Source organism: Salvelinus fontinalis, chromosome 15 (assembly GCF_029448725.1).
Source record: "Salvelinus fontinalis isolate EN_2023a chromosome 15, ASM2944872v1, whole genome shotgun sequence".
Taxonomy (NCBI): Eukaryota; Metazoa; Chordata; class Actinopteri; order Salmoniformes; family Salmonidae; genus Salvelinus; species Salvelinus fontinalis.
The window spans coordinates 4867895-4883866 of NC_074679.1; the positions used below are offsets into that span (position 1 = coordinate 4867895).

Here is a 15972-nt window from a genome sequence, read left to right on the forward strand (position 1 = left end):
CTGTCCCAGACCTGCTGTTTTCAACTCTCTAGAGACAGCAGGAGCAGTAGAGATACTCTTAATGATCAGCTATGAAAAGCCAGCTGACATTTACTCCTGAGGTGCTGACCTGTTTCACCCTCGACAACCATTGTGATTATTATTATTTGACCCTGCTGGTCATCTATGAACATTTAAACATCTTGGCCATGTTCTGTTATAATCTCCACCCGGCACAGCCAGAAGAGGACAGGCCACCCCTCATAGCCTGGTTCCTCTCTAGGTTTCTTCCTAGGTTCCTGCCTTTCTAGGGAGTTTTTCCTTGCCACCGTGCTTCTACACCTGCATTGCTTGCTGTTTGGGGGTTTTAGGCTGGGTTTCTGTACAGCACTTTGAGATATCAGCTGATGTAAGAAGGGCTCTATAAATACATTTGATTGATTGATAGTTACTGATCATCCTCACAGTGGCAGACCACGGGTAACACCTGCACAGGATCGGTACATTCGAACATCACACCTGCGGGACAGGTACAAGATGGCAACAACAACTGCCCGAGATACACCAGGAACGCACAATCCCTCCATCAGTGCTCAGACAGTCCGCAATAGGCTGAGAGAGGCTGGACTGAGGGCTTGTAGGCCTGTTGTAAGGCAGGTCCTCACCAGACATCACCGTCAACATTGTCGCCTATGGGCACAAACCCACCGTCGCTGGACCAGACAGGACTGGCAAAAAGTGCTCTTCACTGACGAGTCGCGGTTTTGCCTCACCAGGGGTGATGGTCGGATTCGCGTTTATCGTCGAAGGAATGAGCGTTACACCGAGGCCTGTACTCTGCAGCGGGATCGATTTGGAGGTGGAGGGTCCGTCATGGTCTGGGGCGGTGTGTCACAGCATCATTGGACTGAGCTTGTTGTCATTGCAGGCAATCTCAGCACTGTGCGTTGCAGGGAAGACATCCTCCTCCCTCTTTTGGTACTCTTCCTGCAGGCTCATCCTGACATGACCCTCCAGCATGACAATGCCACCAGCCATACTGCTCGTTCTGTGCGTGATTTTCTGCAAGACAGGAATGTCAGTGTTCTGCCATGGCCAGCGAAGAGCCCGGATCTCAATCATATTGAGCACATCTGGGACCTGTTGGATCGGAGGGTGAGGGCTAGGGCCATTCTCCCCAGAAATGTCTGGGAACTTGCAGGTGCCTTGGTGGAAGAGTGGGTTAACATCTCACAGCAAGAACTGGCAAATCTGGTGCAGTCCATGAGGAGGAGATGCACTGCAATACTTAATGCAGCTGGTGGCCACACCAGATACTGACTGTTACTTTTGACCCCCCCTTTTTTGACCCCCCTTTGTTCAGGGACACATTATTCCATTTCTGTTAGTCACATGTCTGTGGAACTTGTTCAGTTTATGTCTCAGTTGTTGAATCTTGTGTTCATACAAATATTTAAACATGTTAAGTTTTCCGAAAAGAAACGCAGTTGACAGTGAGAGGACGTTTCTTTTTTTGCTGAGTTTATATACCCTCTTGAACATATATATCAACGAATAGGCGAGGGCACTAGAACAGTCTGTAGCACCTGGCCTCACCCTACTAGAACAGTCTGCAGCACCCGGCCTCACCCTACTAGAACAGTCTGCAGCACCCGGCCTCACCCTACTAGAACAGTCTGCAGCACCCGGCCTCACCCTACTAGAACAGTCTGCAGCACCCGGCCTCACCCTACTAGAACAGTCTGCAGCACCTGGCCTCACCCTACTAGACCAGTCTGCAGCACCCGGCCTCACCCTACTAGAACAGTCTGCAGCACCCGGCCTCACCCTACTAGAACAGTCTGCAGCACCCGGCCTCACCCTACTAGAACAGTCTGCAGCACCCGGCCTCACCCTACTAGAACAGTCTGCAGCACCCGGCCTCACCCCGCTAGAACAGTCTGCAGCACCCGGCCTCACCCCACTAGAACAGTCTGCAGCACCCGGCCTCACCCTACTAGAACAGTCTGCAGCACCCGGCCTCACCCTACTAGAACAGTCTGCAGCACCCGGCCTCACCCTACTAGAACAGTCTGCAGCACCCGGCCTCACCCTACTAGAATCTGAAGTCAAATGTCTACTGTTTGCTGATGATTTGGTGCTTAAGTCCCCAACCAAGGAGAGCCTACAGCAGCACCTAGATCTTCTGCACAGATTCTGTCAGACCTGGGCCCTAAACAACTGAGCAAACTAGAATGCTTTTTGGCCCTAAACAGAGAGTACACAGTGGCAGAATACCTGCCCACAGTGACTGACAGAAACTTAAGGAAAGCTTTGACTATGTATAAACTCAGTGAGCATAGCCTTGCTATTGAGAAAGGCCGCCGTAGGCAGACCTGGCTCTCAAGAGAAGACAGGCTATGTGCTCACTGCCCACAAAATTAGGTGGAAACTGAGCTGCACTTCCTAACCTCCTGCCCAATGTATGACCATATTAGAGACACATATTTCCCTCAGATTACACAGACCCACAAAGAATTTGAAAACAAACCGATTTTGATGAACTCACATATCTATTGTGTGAAATACCACAGTGTGCCATCACAGCAGCAAGATGTGTGACCTGTTGCCACAAGAAAAGGGCAACCAGTGAAGAACAAACACCACTGTAAATGAAACCCATATTTATGTTTATTTATTTTACCTTTTGTACTTTAACCATTTGCACATCATTACAACACTGTATACAGACATAATATGACATTTGAAATGTCTTTATTCTTTTGGAACTTCTGTGAGTGTAATGTTTACTGTTCATTTTTATTGTTTACTTCACTTTTGTTTATTATCTACTTCACTTGCTTTGGCAATGTAAACATATGTTTACCATGCCAATACAGCCCCTTGAATTGAAATTGAATTCAGAGATAGAGAGAAGGGAAGGAGAGAGAGAGAGAGAGAGAGAGAGAGAGAGAGAGAGAGAGAGAGAAGGGAAGGAGAGAGAGAGAGAGAGAGAGAGAGAGAGAGAGAGAGAGAGAGAGAGAGAGAGAGAGAGAGAGAGAGAGAGAGAGAGAGAGAGAGAGAGAGAGAGAGAGAGAGAGAGAGAGAGAGAAGGGAGGAGAGAGAGAGAGAGAGAGAGAGAGAGAGAGAGACTGAGAGAGAAGGGAAGGAGAGAGAGAGAGAGAGAGAGAGAGAGAGAGAGAGAGAGGAGAGAGAGAGAGAGGAGAGAGAGAGAGAGGAGAGAGAGAGAGAGAGAGAGAGAGAGAGAGAGAGAGAGAGAGAGAGAGAGAGAGAGAGAGAGAGAGAGAGAGAGAGAGAGAGAGAGAGAGAGAGAGAGAGAGAGAGAGAGCGAGAGAGAGAGCGAGAGCGAGAGCGAGAGCGAGAGCGAGAGCGAGAGCGAGAGAATGAAACTAAGGTGTCATTATTAAGTTATAATCATATATAAGTATCTACTACAAAGATATTTTTTATACAGTCTTAAAGTCCCAACAGAACTTTCAATGGGGGACTTTCATTTTGAAGGCGAACCGCAAACTCCACACACAGGATGACAATGATGGTGACCATAGCAACAGAGTAAACATGTTTTTTCCATGTGTGAAATTGCCATATGCATGCATAAAAAGTAGTTACAGGCAACAGAAATTAGAAATCAATGATTTTATTGTTAGACATGACTCTGTATAAACCTACAATGTTAACCAACTAACTAGCTGCTCTGTTAGAACCAATGAAAAGGTGTGTCCCGCCCACAGCCGACCCCGCCCCATGTGCCTCAGAGAGGGGAACTTGGAGAGGAGAGGCATTCACAGATAAGGAGATAGAGATAAGGAGAGAGAGAGAACCTTTATACCTGAGGGGGTCAGGTTCAGACATGCTTGGTCAACAACACTATATCCCTCAGTCAGAAAAACAACCCTGGTAGAGGAAACCATAGACATCCCATTCAATTACTAGATGGGCTCTGTCATAAAACCCTCAAAGTTCCAGAACGGGGTGAAAAATGGCAGCCGTCTTGTTCAGGGAAAAATCCAAAAAACAGTCTGATTGGAATGAATGGCAGTGGAGTCATAAGTGATGCATTTCCTGCTTTTACTGTTTCAGTGTGCTCCCATCCCTCCCAGCGTGCTCCCATCCCGCTCCCATCTCTCCCAGCGTGCTCCCACCTCATCCAGCGTGCTCCCACCCCTCTCAGTGTGCTCCTACCCCTCCCAGAGTGCTCCCAGCGTGCTCCCATTCCTCCCAGCGTGCTCCCAGCGTGCTCCCACTCCTCCCAGCGTGCTCCCACTCCTCCCAGCGTGCTCCCACTCCTCCCAGCGTGCTCCCATTCCTCCCAGCGTGCTCCCATTCCTCCCAGCGTGCTCCCAGCATGCTCCCATTCCTCCCAGCGTGCTCCCAGCGTGCTCCCACTCCTCCCAGCGTGCTCCCACCCCTCCCAGCGTCCTCCCAGCGTGCTCCCATTCCTCCCAGCGTGCTCCCATTCCTCCCAGTGTGCTCCCATTCCTCCCAGCGTGCTCCCACCCCTCCCAGCGTGCTCCCACCCCTCCCAGCGTGCTCCCACTCCTCCCAGCGTACTCCCATTCCTCCCAGCGTGCTCCCACCCCTCCCAGCGTGCTCCCATTCCTCCCAGCGTGCTCCCATTCCTCCCAGCGTGATCCCATTCCTCCCAGCGTGATCCCATTCCTCCCAGCGTGCTCCCATTCCTCCCAGCGTGCTCCCATTCCTCCCAGCGTGCTCCCATTCCTCCCACTGTGCTCCCATTCCTCCCAGCGTGCTCCCACCCCTCCCACTGTGCTCCCATTCCTCCCAGCGTGCTCCCACCCCTCCCACTGTGCTCCCATTCCTCCCACCCCTCCCAGTGTGCTCCCATCCCTCCCAGCGTGCTCCCACCCCTCCCAGCGTGCTCCCACCCCTCCCAGCGTGCTCCCACCCCTCCCAGCGTGCTCCCACCCCTCCCAGTGTGCTCCCACCCCTCCCAGCGTGCTCCCACCCCTCCCAGTGTGCTCCCACCCCCTCCCAGTGTGCTCCCACCCCTCCCAGCGTGCTCCCACCCCTCCCAGTGTGCTCCCACCCCTCCCAGTGTGCTCCCACCCCTCCCAGCGTGCTCCCATTCCTCCCAGCGTGGTCCCACCCCTCCCAGCGTGCTCCCACCCCTCCCAGCGTGCTCCCATTCCTCCCAGCGTGCTCCCACCCCTCCCAGCGTGCTCCCATTCCTCCCAGCGTGCTCCCACCCCTCCCAGTGTGCTCCCATTCCTCCCAGCTTGCTCCCGTTCCATAACGTTTCTAGTCAGAGCTCAACACAATAACCCACTTCTCCCTCTCTCTGCGTCCTCACATTCAGAAGCACATGATACAATTAGGATTCTGGTTATGTGTGACCATACAGCAGTCAAGCCACTGAAGAGGGGGGGTTCTCCCCCCCCCAAAACACAAACTCCATCAGTGTGACTCCACTCACTCAAAACACAAACTCCATCAGAGTGTGACTCCACTCACTCAAAACACAAACTCCATCAGAGTATGACTCCACTCACTCAAAACACAAACTCCATCAGTGTGACTCCACTCACTCAAAAACACAAACTCCATCAGTGTGACTCCACTCACTCAAAACACAAACTCCATCAGTGTGACTCCACTCACTCAAAAACACAAACTCCATCAGAGTATGACTCCACTCACTCAAAACACAAACTCCATCAGTGTGACTCCACTCACTCAAAACACAAACTCCATCAGTGTGACTCCACTCACTCAAAAACACAAACTCCATCAGTGTGACTCCACTCACTCAAAACACAAACTCCATCAGAGTGTGACTCCACTCACTCAAAAACACAAACTCCATCAGTGTGACTCCACTCACTCAAAAACACAAACTCCATCAGTGTGACTCCACTCACTCAAAACACAAACTCCATCAGAGTGTGACTCCACTCACTCAAAAACACAAACTCCATCAGTGTGACTCCACTCACTCAAAAACACAAACTCCATCAGAGTATGACTCCACTCACTCAAAAACACAAACTCCATCAGTGTGACTCCACTCACTCAAAAACACAAACTCCATCAGTGTGACTCCACTCACTCAAAAACACAAACTCCATCAGTGTGACTCCACTCACTCAAAAACACAAACTCCATCAGAGTATGACTCCACTCACTCAAAACACAAACTCCATCAGAGTATGACTCCACTCACTCAAAACACAAACTCCATCAGAGTATGACTCCACTCACTCAAAAACACAAACTCCATCAGTGTGACTCCACTCACTCAAAACACAAACTCCATCAGAGTATGACTCCACTCACTCAAAAGCACAAACTCCATCAGAGTATGACTCCACTCACTGTTAATGTTTTGGTTGTCATATGATTTGTTGTCATTCCTTCCCAACTACTGATATATCACTCGAATCAAGTGCTAGTCTGAACTCTCACCGGATGCCTTTTGTCCCATTGTTTACATGTCTGTGGGCGGCCGAGGCCTCTCTTTCTCGGTCTGCTGATGTGGTATGAAAGTAGAGGGATTTATGTTTCTAGAACCGTATCGCAGTTGAGAATCGTTTCACGTTTAAGATGGGAGTATTTTGGACTGTTTTTTTTGGCTTCGAGAACCAATTCGCCCCTGTAAGAATTAACTATAGCCATTGAATTCTACCGTGCTGATATACCATGCGTTATAGGGAAATAATGCACGCTCTAGAATGCCCTTCAAGCCAATCAAAAACGAGTATTCAACAATGCCATGGTATAAACAGCTATAACGCATCGCATTACAACTTGTAAAGTCCTTGTTTGGTCTAGTATGTTTATATACCACCTCTACTGTAAATCCTTGTATGGTCTAGTTTATATGTCCCCTCTACTGAATGCACTTCCTGTAAATATCTAAAGGAACATCTTGTCATAATCTGGGAACATGGCTTGAGGGTCTATTTAGAGGTCCCTTCCTTTGCTCTAAACAAACTGTCGTATTGTTTAAATAAAGTGTCAGCAACAGTCCCGGTGGATTCTCATGTATTCCATGGTAGTTGGCTACTATCATAACTACTCTAACAGCACCAACTGCTGTAGTCAGTGCCTCCAGAAGATACTATCTTGAGGTAGGCAAACAGGCTTGTGCTTAGTTGTTGTCTCCCAGCATCTGTAATTATTTACGTGCGACCCCCTAACCTCGCATACCTAGCCGCCGCCCCCCGGTGCTCTCACCGGTAGCCGTCTGGCGGTGACGGCATAATTCAGGAAACTAGAAACTGAAGGTTTCCAAGTAAGGGGAAGAAGAAAAAAAAAAAATGAGGAAAAGAAAACGCTTTTCCAACTGCTGCTGCATGAGAAGGGGGACGAGTATTACCATTTTAGGGCACGCTCGCTCACATCCAAGCCCTACCCTTCTAACCACACTGCTTACTCAGATACCACCCCATTTTCTTCCCTCTTTTTTTCCAAAGCAAAACAATTATTTTTTTTACGTGTGGGAGAGAAAAAGAGAGCGCTCAAATGATATATGCAAACTTTTTTTCATCCATTCTCGATATACTTTCATTTGAACGACTCCATTGCGAAGTCTTCTCCAGTCATACTTGGGCAAATAGCTCTGATCTGAACCAATCACTCCCCTTACAAAAAAAAGATAGCAGTTTTAAAACTGCAGTAACTGCAGTCGACTGTGGTATTTTGGACGCAGTAATACTGCACTATAACTTCAGTTATACTGCAAAAGTATTGCAGCAAAAATAACGTCTAATTTTGGATGCAGGATTTGTAGTGTACTGCTGTTATACTGCACTCTCATTATATTATAGGCATATCAATCCAATGTATTTTAATTTAACCTTTATTTAACTAGGCAAGTCAGTTAAAGAACACATTCGTATTTACAATGACGACCTAAAACACTAACCGTATCATCAACACAAGTATGTTCTGTTGTGTAATTGTATGATAAAGTATGCCTGAATCCTCACACGGACCATTATAATATGGTTGACATCAGCAGACATTCGGCGGATAGGAAGGTCTACAATAGAAGGAGAGGAGACGGGAAGAGGGGACACCATACAGCAGTTGAATGTAGGAGCGCATGTCTGACATCTGTTGCTCTGCGAGGTGGGCGGACTATTTCCAGTACTAATAGTTTGTTTCTAGGGGGGATGGGTATACGGGAGATTAGGCCACTCGTCCGGGCTACAGACAATATGCTGCTTCAATTACAGGCTAGCCGGCTGCTTTTACGCGTGATGATAAAACACAAATCCTTCACGTAATGTTTATGCTAGTTCAAATCTTCCAGTGGTTCTAGTAGGCTAAACCCTTATTTATTTTTTTAAGTTGAGGAATTTTCAAAAAAAATTGCGTATCTAACTCTGAGTTTAAAGAAGTCATGGTCCAATATATTTTGGACAATAATAATGTTTCCAAGTTCCAACCATCAAAGAGCCGTATCAATGTCAAAGTAGCCTTCAGGTAGACTGCTGCGTTTATGTCCCTCTCATCTCTGCAGCATTCAGAGGTGGAGGTAGAGGTAGAAACACCTTTACCCACCAGGAAGGACTCGGAGCTAGATAGATCACACCGTAAAATGTATTCTATTCACCTTTCTCTGCTGCTTCTCCCACGCCGGGTCCAACAGCATATCCCGGTCCCAGTCATCTTCCTGAGGCATATAATCGTTTTCATCTCCGTCATACGGGTCCATGTCGAAAGTAGGCATGAATTATACTTCCTCGCGTTCCTGTGTTTTACCGGTACGGTACTAGGCGGTGGACCGGAGGTTATGTTGCAGCAGTATGTTGTTACCGTTTATCGCACTCGCGCACGATCAAGACGGTGTGGATGAAATTAACGGTCTTCCGGACTTCACTGTATCTCTCTTGCTGCTGACTCTTTTTCTCTCGCTCTCGCTCTCTCCGCTAAACTCACACAAAACCCCTCACCTTCTGTCTTTCTTTTTTTATCCAACTATTTTTTTTTTCACCCACCGATCTATAACGGGTAAGTAGGCAGGTCCTTGAACACTGGTGGCGATAGAAGCAAAACTTTTCTGGAAAAAAAGAAAAATACTACGACATTGGATACACAGGAGTTCTATGGCCCGCCCACCACCACCAAGTCCAGCATAATTGGCTGTAGCAGCTGTCAGTGCAGAGACTTAACGTAGGCTGTGTGATTGTATTAGTATAAATTGGGTGGTGTAGACGATCGGATACTTCGATTCGATACGTTCTAATGTGTTTCATGTAGTTTGAAACAATGCAAATCTAGACATAAATGCGTAACGCGCGCAAATTCTACCACCCGTATAAGGGTAATTTAGTCTGTGTATACCTACGCCAAAAGCGCACATCCCCCCTAGCCTACCTGTAGCTGGAGGCTATTTTCTGTTTCAGAAGACCACACCCATCCTCCCCTTCATCTGTCAGAAAGAGATGGATAGGAGTTGCGCCATCTATGTAACTTGTTGACAGACAGACAGACATCTATGTAACTTGTTGACAGACAGACAGACAGACAGACAGACAGACAGACAGACAGAGGACATCTATGTAACTTGTTGACAGACAGACAGACAGACAGACAGACACAGGACATCTATGTAACTTGTTGACAGACAGACATCTATGTAACTTGTTGACAGACAGACAGACAGATAGACAGACGTCCTCTAGGCCAGGGGCTCCCAAACCTTTTCACTAAGCCCCCCTCTCTTCCAGCATTTGGGAAATGTTTTATTTCAGTAGCTAGGTTTCCATCCAATTGGGGACAGATCTTTATGCAAATATTCTAAAATCTGCATAAAAACAATTTCTCACCAGAGATGTTAATCCATCAAATTGACTTGTTTAATAAAAGGATGTGTGTGATGACATAGTGCATAGTGCATTTATTTATTTATTAATTTATTTTGCTCCTTTGCACCCCATTATTTCTGTCTCTACTTTGCACTTTCTTCCACTGCAAACCAACCATTCCAGTGTTTTTTTTTTGTTTTTATTTTACTTGCTGTGTTGTACTCACTTCGCCTCCATGGCCTTTTTATATTTTTATTTATTTAGACATATATCTGTTTGCCTTCACCTCCCTTATCTCACCTCACTTGCTCACATTGTATATAGACTTATTTTTTTATTTTCTTCACTGTATTATTGACTATATGTTTGTTTTTACTCCATGTGTAACTATATGTTGTTGTATGTGTCGAACTGCTTTGCTTTATCTTGGCCAGGTCGCAATTGTAAATGAGAATGTGTTCTCAATTTGCCTACCTGGTTAAATAAAGGTTAAATAAAATAAATAAATAAATAAAAACCTAATAAAAGGATGTGTGTGATGACACAGTGCACCTAATAAAAGGATGTGTGTGATGACACAGTGCACCTAATAGAAGGATGTGTGTGATGACATAGTGCACCTAATAGAAGGATGTGTGTGATGACATAGTGCCCCTAATAGAAGGATGTGTGTGATGACACAGTGCACATACAAATAACTTCTGTGTTTACATTTCCATGTACTAAATTTAAAAAAATACAAGTTAGATGGATTTCCATCTTATTCTGCAACTTTACTGATGGGTTTGTCACAAAAAAAACTTTGCATTGTATAGCCAGTGTGCCTACTCTAGTATTAACACCTGGGCTCTATGCCAGTGTAACGGATGTGAAATGGCTAGCTAGTTAGTGGGTACGCGCTAGTAGCATTTCAATCAGTTACGTCACTTGCTCTGAGACTTAAGTAGTGTTGCCCCTTGCTTTGCAAGGGCCGTGGCTTTTGTGGAGCGATGGGTAACGCTGCTTCGTGGGCGACCGTTGTCGATGTGTGCAGAGGGTCCCTGGTTCGCGCCCGTGTCGGGGCGAGGGGACGGTTTAAAGTTATACTGTTACATTGATGCTGTTGACCCGGATTGATTGATTGATTGTTGATGTGTGCAGAGCAATGTAACAGTATAACTTTAAACCGTCCCCTCGCCCCGACACGGGCGCGAACCAGGGACCCTCTGCACACATCGACAACGGTCGCCCACGAAGCAGCGTTACCCATCGCTCCACAAAAGCCACGGCCCTTGCAAAGCAAGGGGCAACACTACTTAAGTCTCAGAGCAAGTGACGTAACTGATTGAAATGCTACTAGCGCGTACCCACTAACTAGCTAGCCATTTCACATCCGTTACACTCACCCCCCTTTCACCCTCCTCCTTTTCCGCAGCAACCAGTGATCCGGGTCACGGCACCAATGTAACAGTATAACTTTAAACCGTCCCCTCGCCCCGACACGGGCGCGAACCAGGGACCCTCTGCACACATCGACAACGGTCGCCCACGAAGCAGCGTTACCCATCGCTCCACAAAAGCCACGGCCCTTGCAAAGCAAGGGGCAACACTACTTAAGTCTCAGAGCAAGTGACGTAACTGATTGAAATGCTACTAGCGCGTACCCACTAACTAGCTAGCCATTTCACATCCGTTACACCAACAGCTCACAGATAACGTTTAGGTAAAGCCTACATAATGAGATTATTATGCACAAAAGAGACAGATTATTTTTATTTGTCAAATAGCTGCCAATCATCGATTATCACGTCACCAGAACAAGACCCTTGATATTTATTTGAATCATCAGACTAATCACTGTGCACTTTCTCCACCCTGTGAAATGCATCGTAATTGATTTAATCTGTAGCCTAATAAACTGCATGCTCTGCTGAGTCATAGTGGGACGACGTGTTATCACGTGACTCCAAGTTTACATATACACTACCTTTCAAACGTTTGGGGTCACTGTCCTTGATTTTGAAAGAAAATAACAAAAATTGTCCATTAAAATAATATCAAGTTGATCAGAAATACAGTGTAGACATTGCTAATGTTGTAAATGACTATTGTAGCTGGAAACAGCAGATCTTTTTATGGAATATCTTCAGAGGCCCATTATCAGCAACCATCACTCCTGTGTTCCAATGGCACGTTGTGTTAGCTAATCCAAGTTTATCATTTTAAAAGGCTAATTGATCATGAGAAAACCCTTTTGTAATTATGTTAGCACAGCTGAAAACTGTTGTCCTGATTTAAAGAAGCAATAAAACTGACCTTCTTTAGACTACTTGAGAATCTGGAGCATCAGCATTTGTGGGTTCGATTACAGGCTCAAAATGTCTAAAAACAAAGACCTTTCTTCTGAAACTCGTCAGTCTATTCTTGTTCTGAGAAATGAAGGCTATTCCATGCAAGAAACTGCCAAGAAACTGAAGGTCTCATACAACACTATGTACTACTCCCTTCACAGAACAGCGCAAATTGTCTCTAACCAGAATAGAAAGAGGAGTGGGAGGCCCCAGTGCACAACTGAGCAAGAGGACAAGTACATTAGAGTGTCTAGTTTGAGAAACAGACGCCTCACAAGTCCTCAACTGGCAGCTTCATTAAATAGTACCCGCAAAACACCAGTCTCAACGTCAACAGTGAAGAGGCGACTCCGGGATGCTGGCCTTCTAGGCAGAGTTACAAAGAAAAAGCCACATAAAAAGCAAACTTCAAGTTCCATGGTGTCCACACACACTTGCACAGAGGAAGCACCTCTTCCCCCTCAAGAGGCTGAAAAGATTTTGCGTGGGCCCTCAGTTCCTCAAAAAGTTCTACAGCTGCACCATCGAGAGCATCTTGACCGGCTGCATCACTGCTTGGTACGGAAAAGGTACTGCCTTTGACCGCAAAGCGCTACAGAAGGTGGTGTGGACAGTGCATCACTTTGGCTGAGCTTCCAGCCATCCAGGACCTCTATACCAGGCGGTGTCAGAGGAAGGCCTTTACCCTGCCTTCATGTACACATCTACATCAAATACCTCGTAACTCTGCACATTGATCTGATCCTGGTACTCCCTGTATATACACTACATGAACAAAAGTATGTGGACACCTGCTCGTCGAACATCTCATTTCACAATCATGTGCATTAATATGGAACTGGTCCCCCCCCTTTTCTGCTACAACAGCCTCCACTCTTCTGGGAAGGCTTTCCACTACATGTTGGACTTGCTTCCATTCAACCACAAGAGCACTAGTGAGGTCGGGCACTAATGTTGGGCGATTAGGCCTGGCTCGCAGTCTGCGTTCAAATTTATTAAAAAAAGGAGTTCGATGGGGTTGAGGTCAGGGCTCCGTGCAGGCCAGTCAAGTTCTTACACAACGATCTCGACAAACCATTTCTGTATGGACCTTGCTTTGTGCACGGGGGCATTGCCATGCTGAAACAAGAACGGGCTTTCCCCAAACTGTTGCCACAAAGATGGAAGCACAGAATTTTCTAGAATGTCATTGTATGCTGTAGCGTTAAGATTTCCCTTCACTGGAACTAAGGGGCCTGAACCATGAAAAACAGACCCAAACCATTATTCCTCTTCCACCAAACTTTACAGTTGGCAATATGCTTTCGGGCATGTAGTGTTCTCCTGGCATCCTCAAAACACAGATTTGTCCGTCGTACTGCCAGATGGTGAAGCATGATTCATCACTCCAGAGAACGTGTTTCCACTGCTCCAGAGTCCAATGGTGGCGAGCTTTACACCACTCCAGCCGACGCTTGGCATTGCGCATGGTGATCTTAGGCTTGTGTGTGGCTGCTTGGCCATGGAAACCCATTTCATGATGCTCCCGATAAACAGTTATTGTGCTGACGTTGCTTCCAGAGGCAGTTTGGAACTCGGTAGTGAGTGTTGCAACCGAGGACAGACTATTTTTACTCACTTCATCACTCAGCGGTCCCGTTCTGTGAGCTTGTGTGGCCTACCACTTCACGGCTGAGCCGTTGTTGCTCCTAGACGTTTCCATTTCACAATAACGGCACTTACAGTTGACCGGGGCAGCTCTAGCAGGGCAGAAATGTGACAGACTGACTTGTTGGAATGGTGGCATCCTATAACGGTGCCACGTTGACAGTCACTGAGCTCTTCACTAAGGCCATTCTACTGCCAATGTTTGTCTATATAGATTGCAATGGCTGTGAGCTCGATTTTATACACTTGTAAGCAACGGGTCGGTCTGAAAGAGCTGAATCCACTCATTAGAAGGGGTGTCCACATACTTTTGTATGACTATCCCCTGTTCACACTATGTGTCTATCCCCTGTTCACACTATGTGTATATACCGAAGTATCTCCATTTTTCTGTATTGTTTTCTTTGTGTTACTATTTTACTTTTAATCTCTGCATCGTTGGGAAGGAGCTCGCAAGCAAGCATTTCACGGAAAAGGGCATTTGATTTGATGTACCGTGTCCCCGGGCGGCTTCCCGTGGCAACGGTCTATCTACCTTGTAAGGTAAAACCACATACCGGAACTCCTCGCTGCGTGGGAGGCCTCTCTCCTCTTCCTCAATCACTACCTCCCTTCTCCCTGCTCTGCTCCCCCTCTCTGCCAGCTAAATCTAAACTGCATAGCCTATGCCGGGTAGCCCTGGTAGGTCTGAAATATTTCTTGACTACATGAAACAGGAGCGTTCTTCCATATATGGACAAACTTCCAAGCGGGTGAATGTTTGGGAAAGTGATGTCACAGATTAAGAGCAGGCTATAAGGCTGCCAACTCACTGAACGGCGTGTGTTTAAAGAGACAGAGTATCTTTCACAGCAAGGCGCGAGTGTTACTACTGTGTAGACCAAGAGAGGAGAGAACCTCAACGAAACAAGGAAAGACAGTGTAGCCTACAGTTTTGTAACAGGGTTAAGTTAAGACAGGTCACGTATTCCTAAAATCAGTTTTTTTCACAGGTAGGGAGAGTGAAGGGGAGGGACGCAGGCAGGGAAGGAGCATTTTTTTCCACGTTCGTTATTATTTCTCAAAGAAACATATAGGTTTTTACTATGTACTAGTAAAGTATTACTATATTACCAGTAAATACCTGGTCATTTCTGTCCTGGAGGAGGAGGAGGAGGAAGAGATTGTGTCTGCAAGGAAGGACAGGCATCTCCGGAAGACCCACTATCGAGTCGACCCTAGATGATGTTCTCCTGATCAGGTGGATCTGATCACAAAACACACAACACCTGAAGACAATAGAGTAGTAAGAAAAGGGGCTTGGAATGAAGCTGTGTGTGTGTGTGTGTGTTTGATCACTCTCTGGCCTCTACACAAGACATTCCAACCATGTTGTAGTGAATACAAATGATGCAGCCATCCTCTGCTTTCAGTTGCAGAGATCAATTCCTTGTATGGGATAAGTAACTGGGGAAACAATGACAATGTTTTTAATAGTTTTATTAAATATTACTAGAGTTGTGTGTGTCCCTTCTCAAAACAATGGAGAGCATAATGTGTGTGGCCTTAGTGCCCTATGTTTTAAAACATGACTTCGTCTTTGTAAAAAAAAAAAAAAAAAAAAACTAGATATTTCCCAATTCTAATTTCTAAGAAGATCCTGTTAACCACAAAAACAAAACAAGACCAATTCTGCTGAAAAGCCATCAGAGGAAGTTGTATTTATTTAGAAGTCAGTTAAAACAAGTCCTCTACAGGATTGGTGGGTCCCCTGCGGGACGGTTGAGCTAACGTAGGCTAATGTGATTAGCATGAGGTTGTAAGTAACAAGAACATTTCCCAGGACATCGACATATGTGATATTGGCAGAAAGCTTAAATTCTTGTTAATCTAACTGCACTGTCTAATTTACAGTAGCTATTACAGTGAAAGAATACCATGCTATTGTTTAAGGAGAGTGCACAGTTATGAACTTGAAAAGTTATTAATAAACCAATTAGGCACATTTGGGCAGTCCTGAAACAAAAATGTTAACATAAATGGAATGGTTCATTGGATCAGTCTAAAACTTTGCACATAAACTGCTGCCATCTAGTGGCCAAAATCTAAATTGCACCTGGGCTGGAATAATACATTGTCTTGCACTTCAAAGATGATGGTACAAAAAAAATACAAAAAAAACACGTCTTTTACCAGATCTAATGTGTTATATTCTCCGACATTAATTTCACATTTCCACAAACTTCAAAGTGTTTCCTTTC

At 46.1% G+C, this 15972-nt stretch overlaps 1 protein-coding gene across 3 annotated transcripts in view; it reads right to left on the reverse strand.

Annotated features, from left to right (window-relative positions):
* Window positions 1-8997, reverse strand: part of actn1 (actinin, alpha 1) — a gene marked incomplete in the record, with an annotated part of 133230 nt that extends 124233 nt beyond the window's left edge. For all 3 annotated transcript variants that reach the window (XM_055862479.1, XM_055862478.1, XM_055862480.1), the window contains 1 exon segment: window positions 8561-8997. In XM_055862479.1, the coding sequence (XP_055718454.1) occupies window positions 8561-8677 (117 nt within the window).
* Window positions 8998-15972: the final 6975 nt, after the last annotated feature.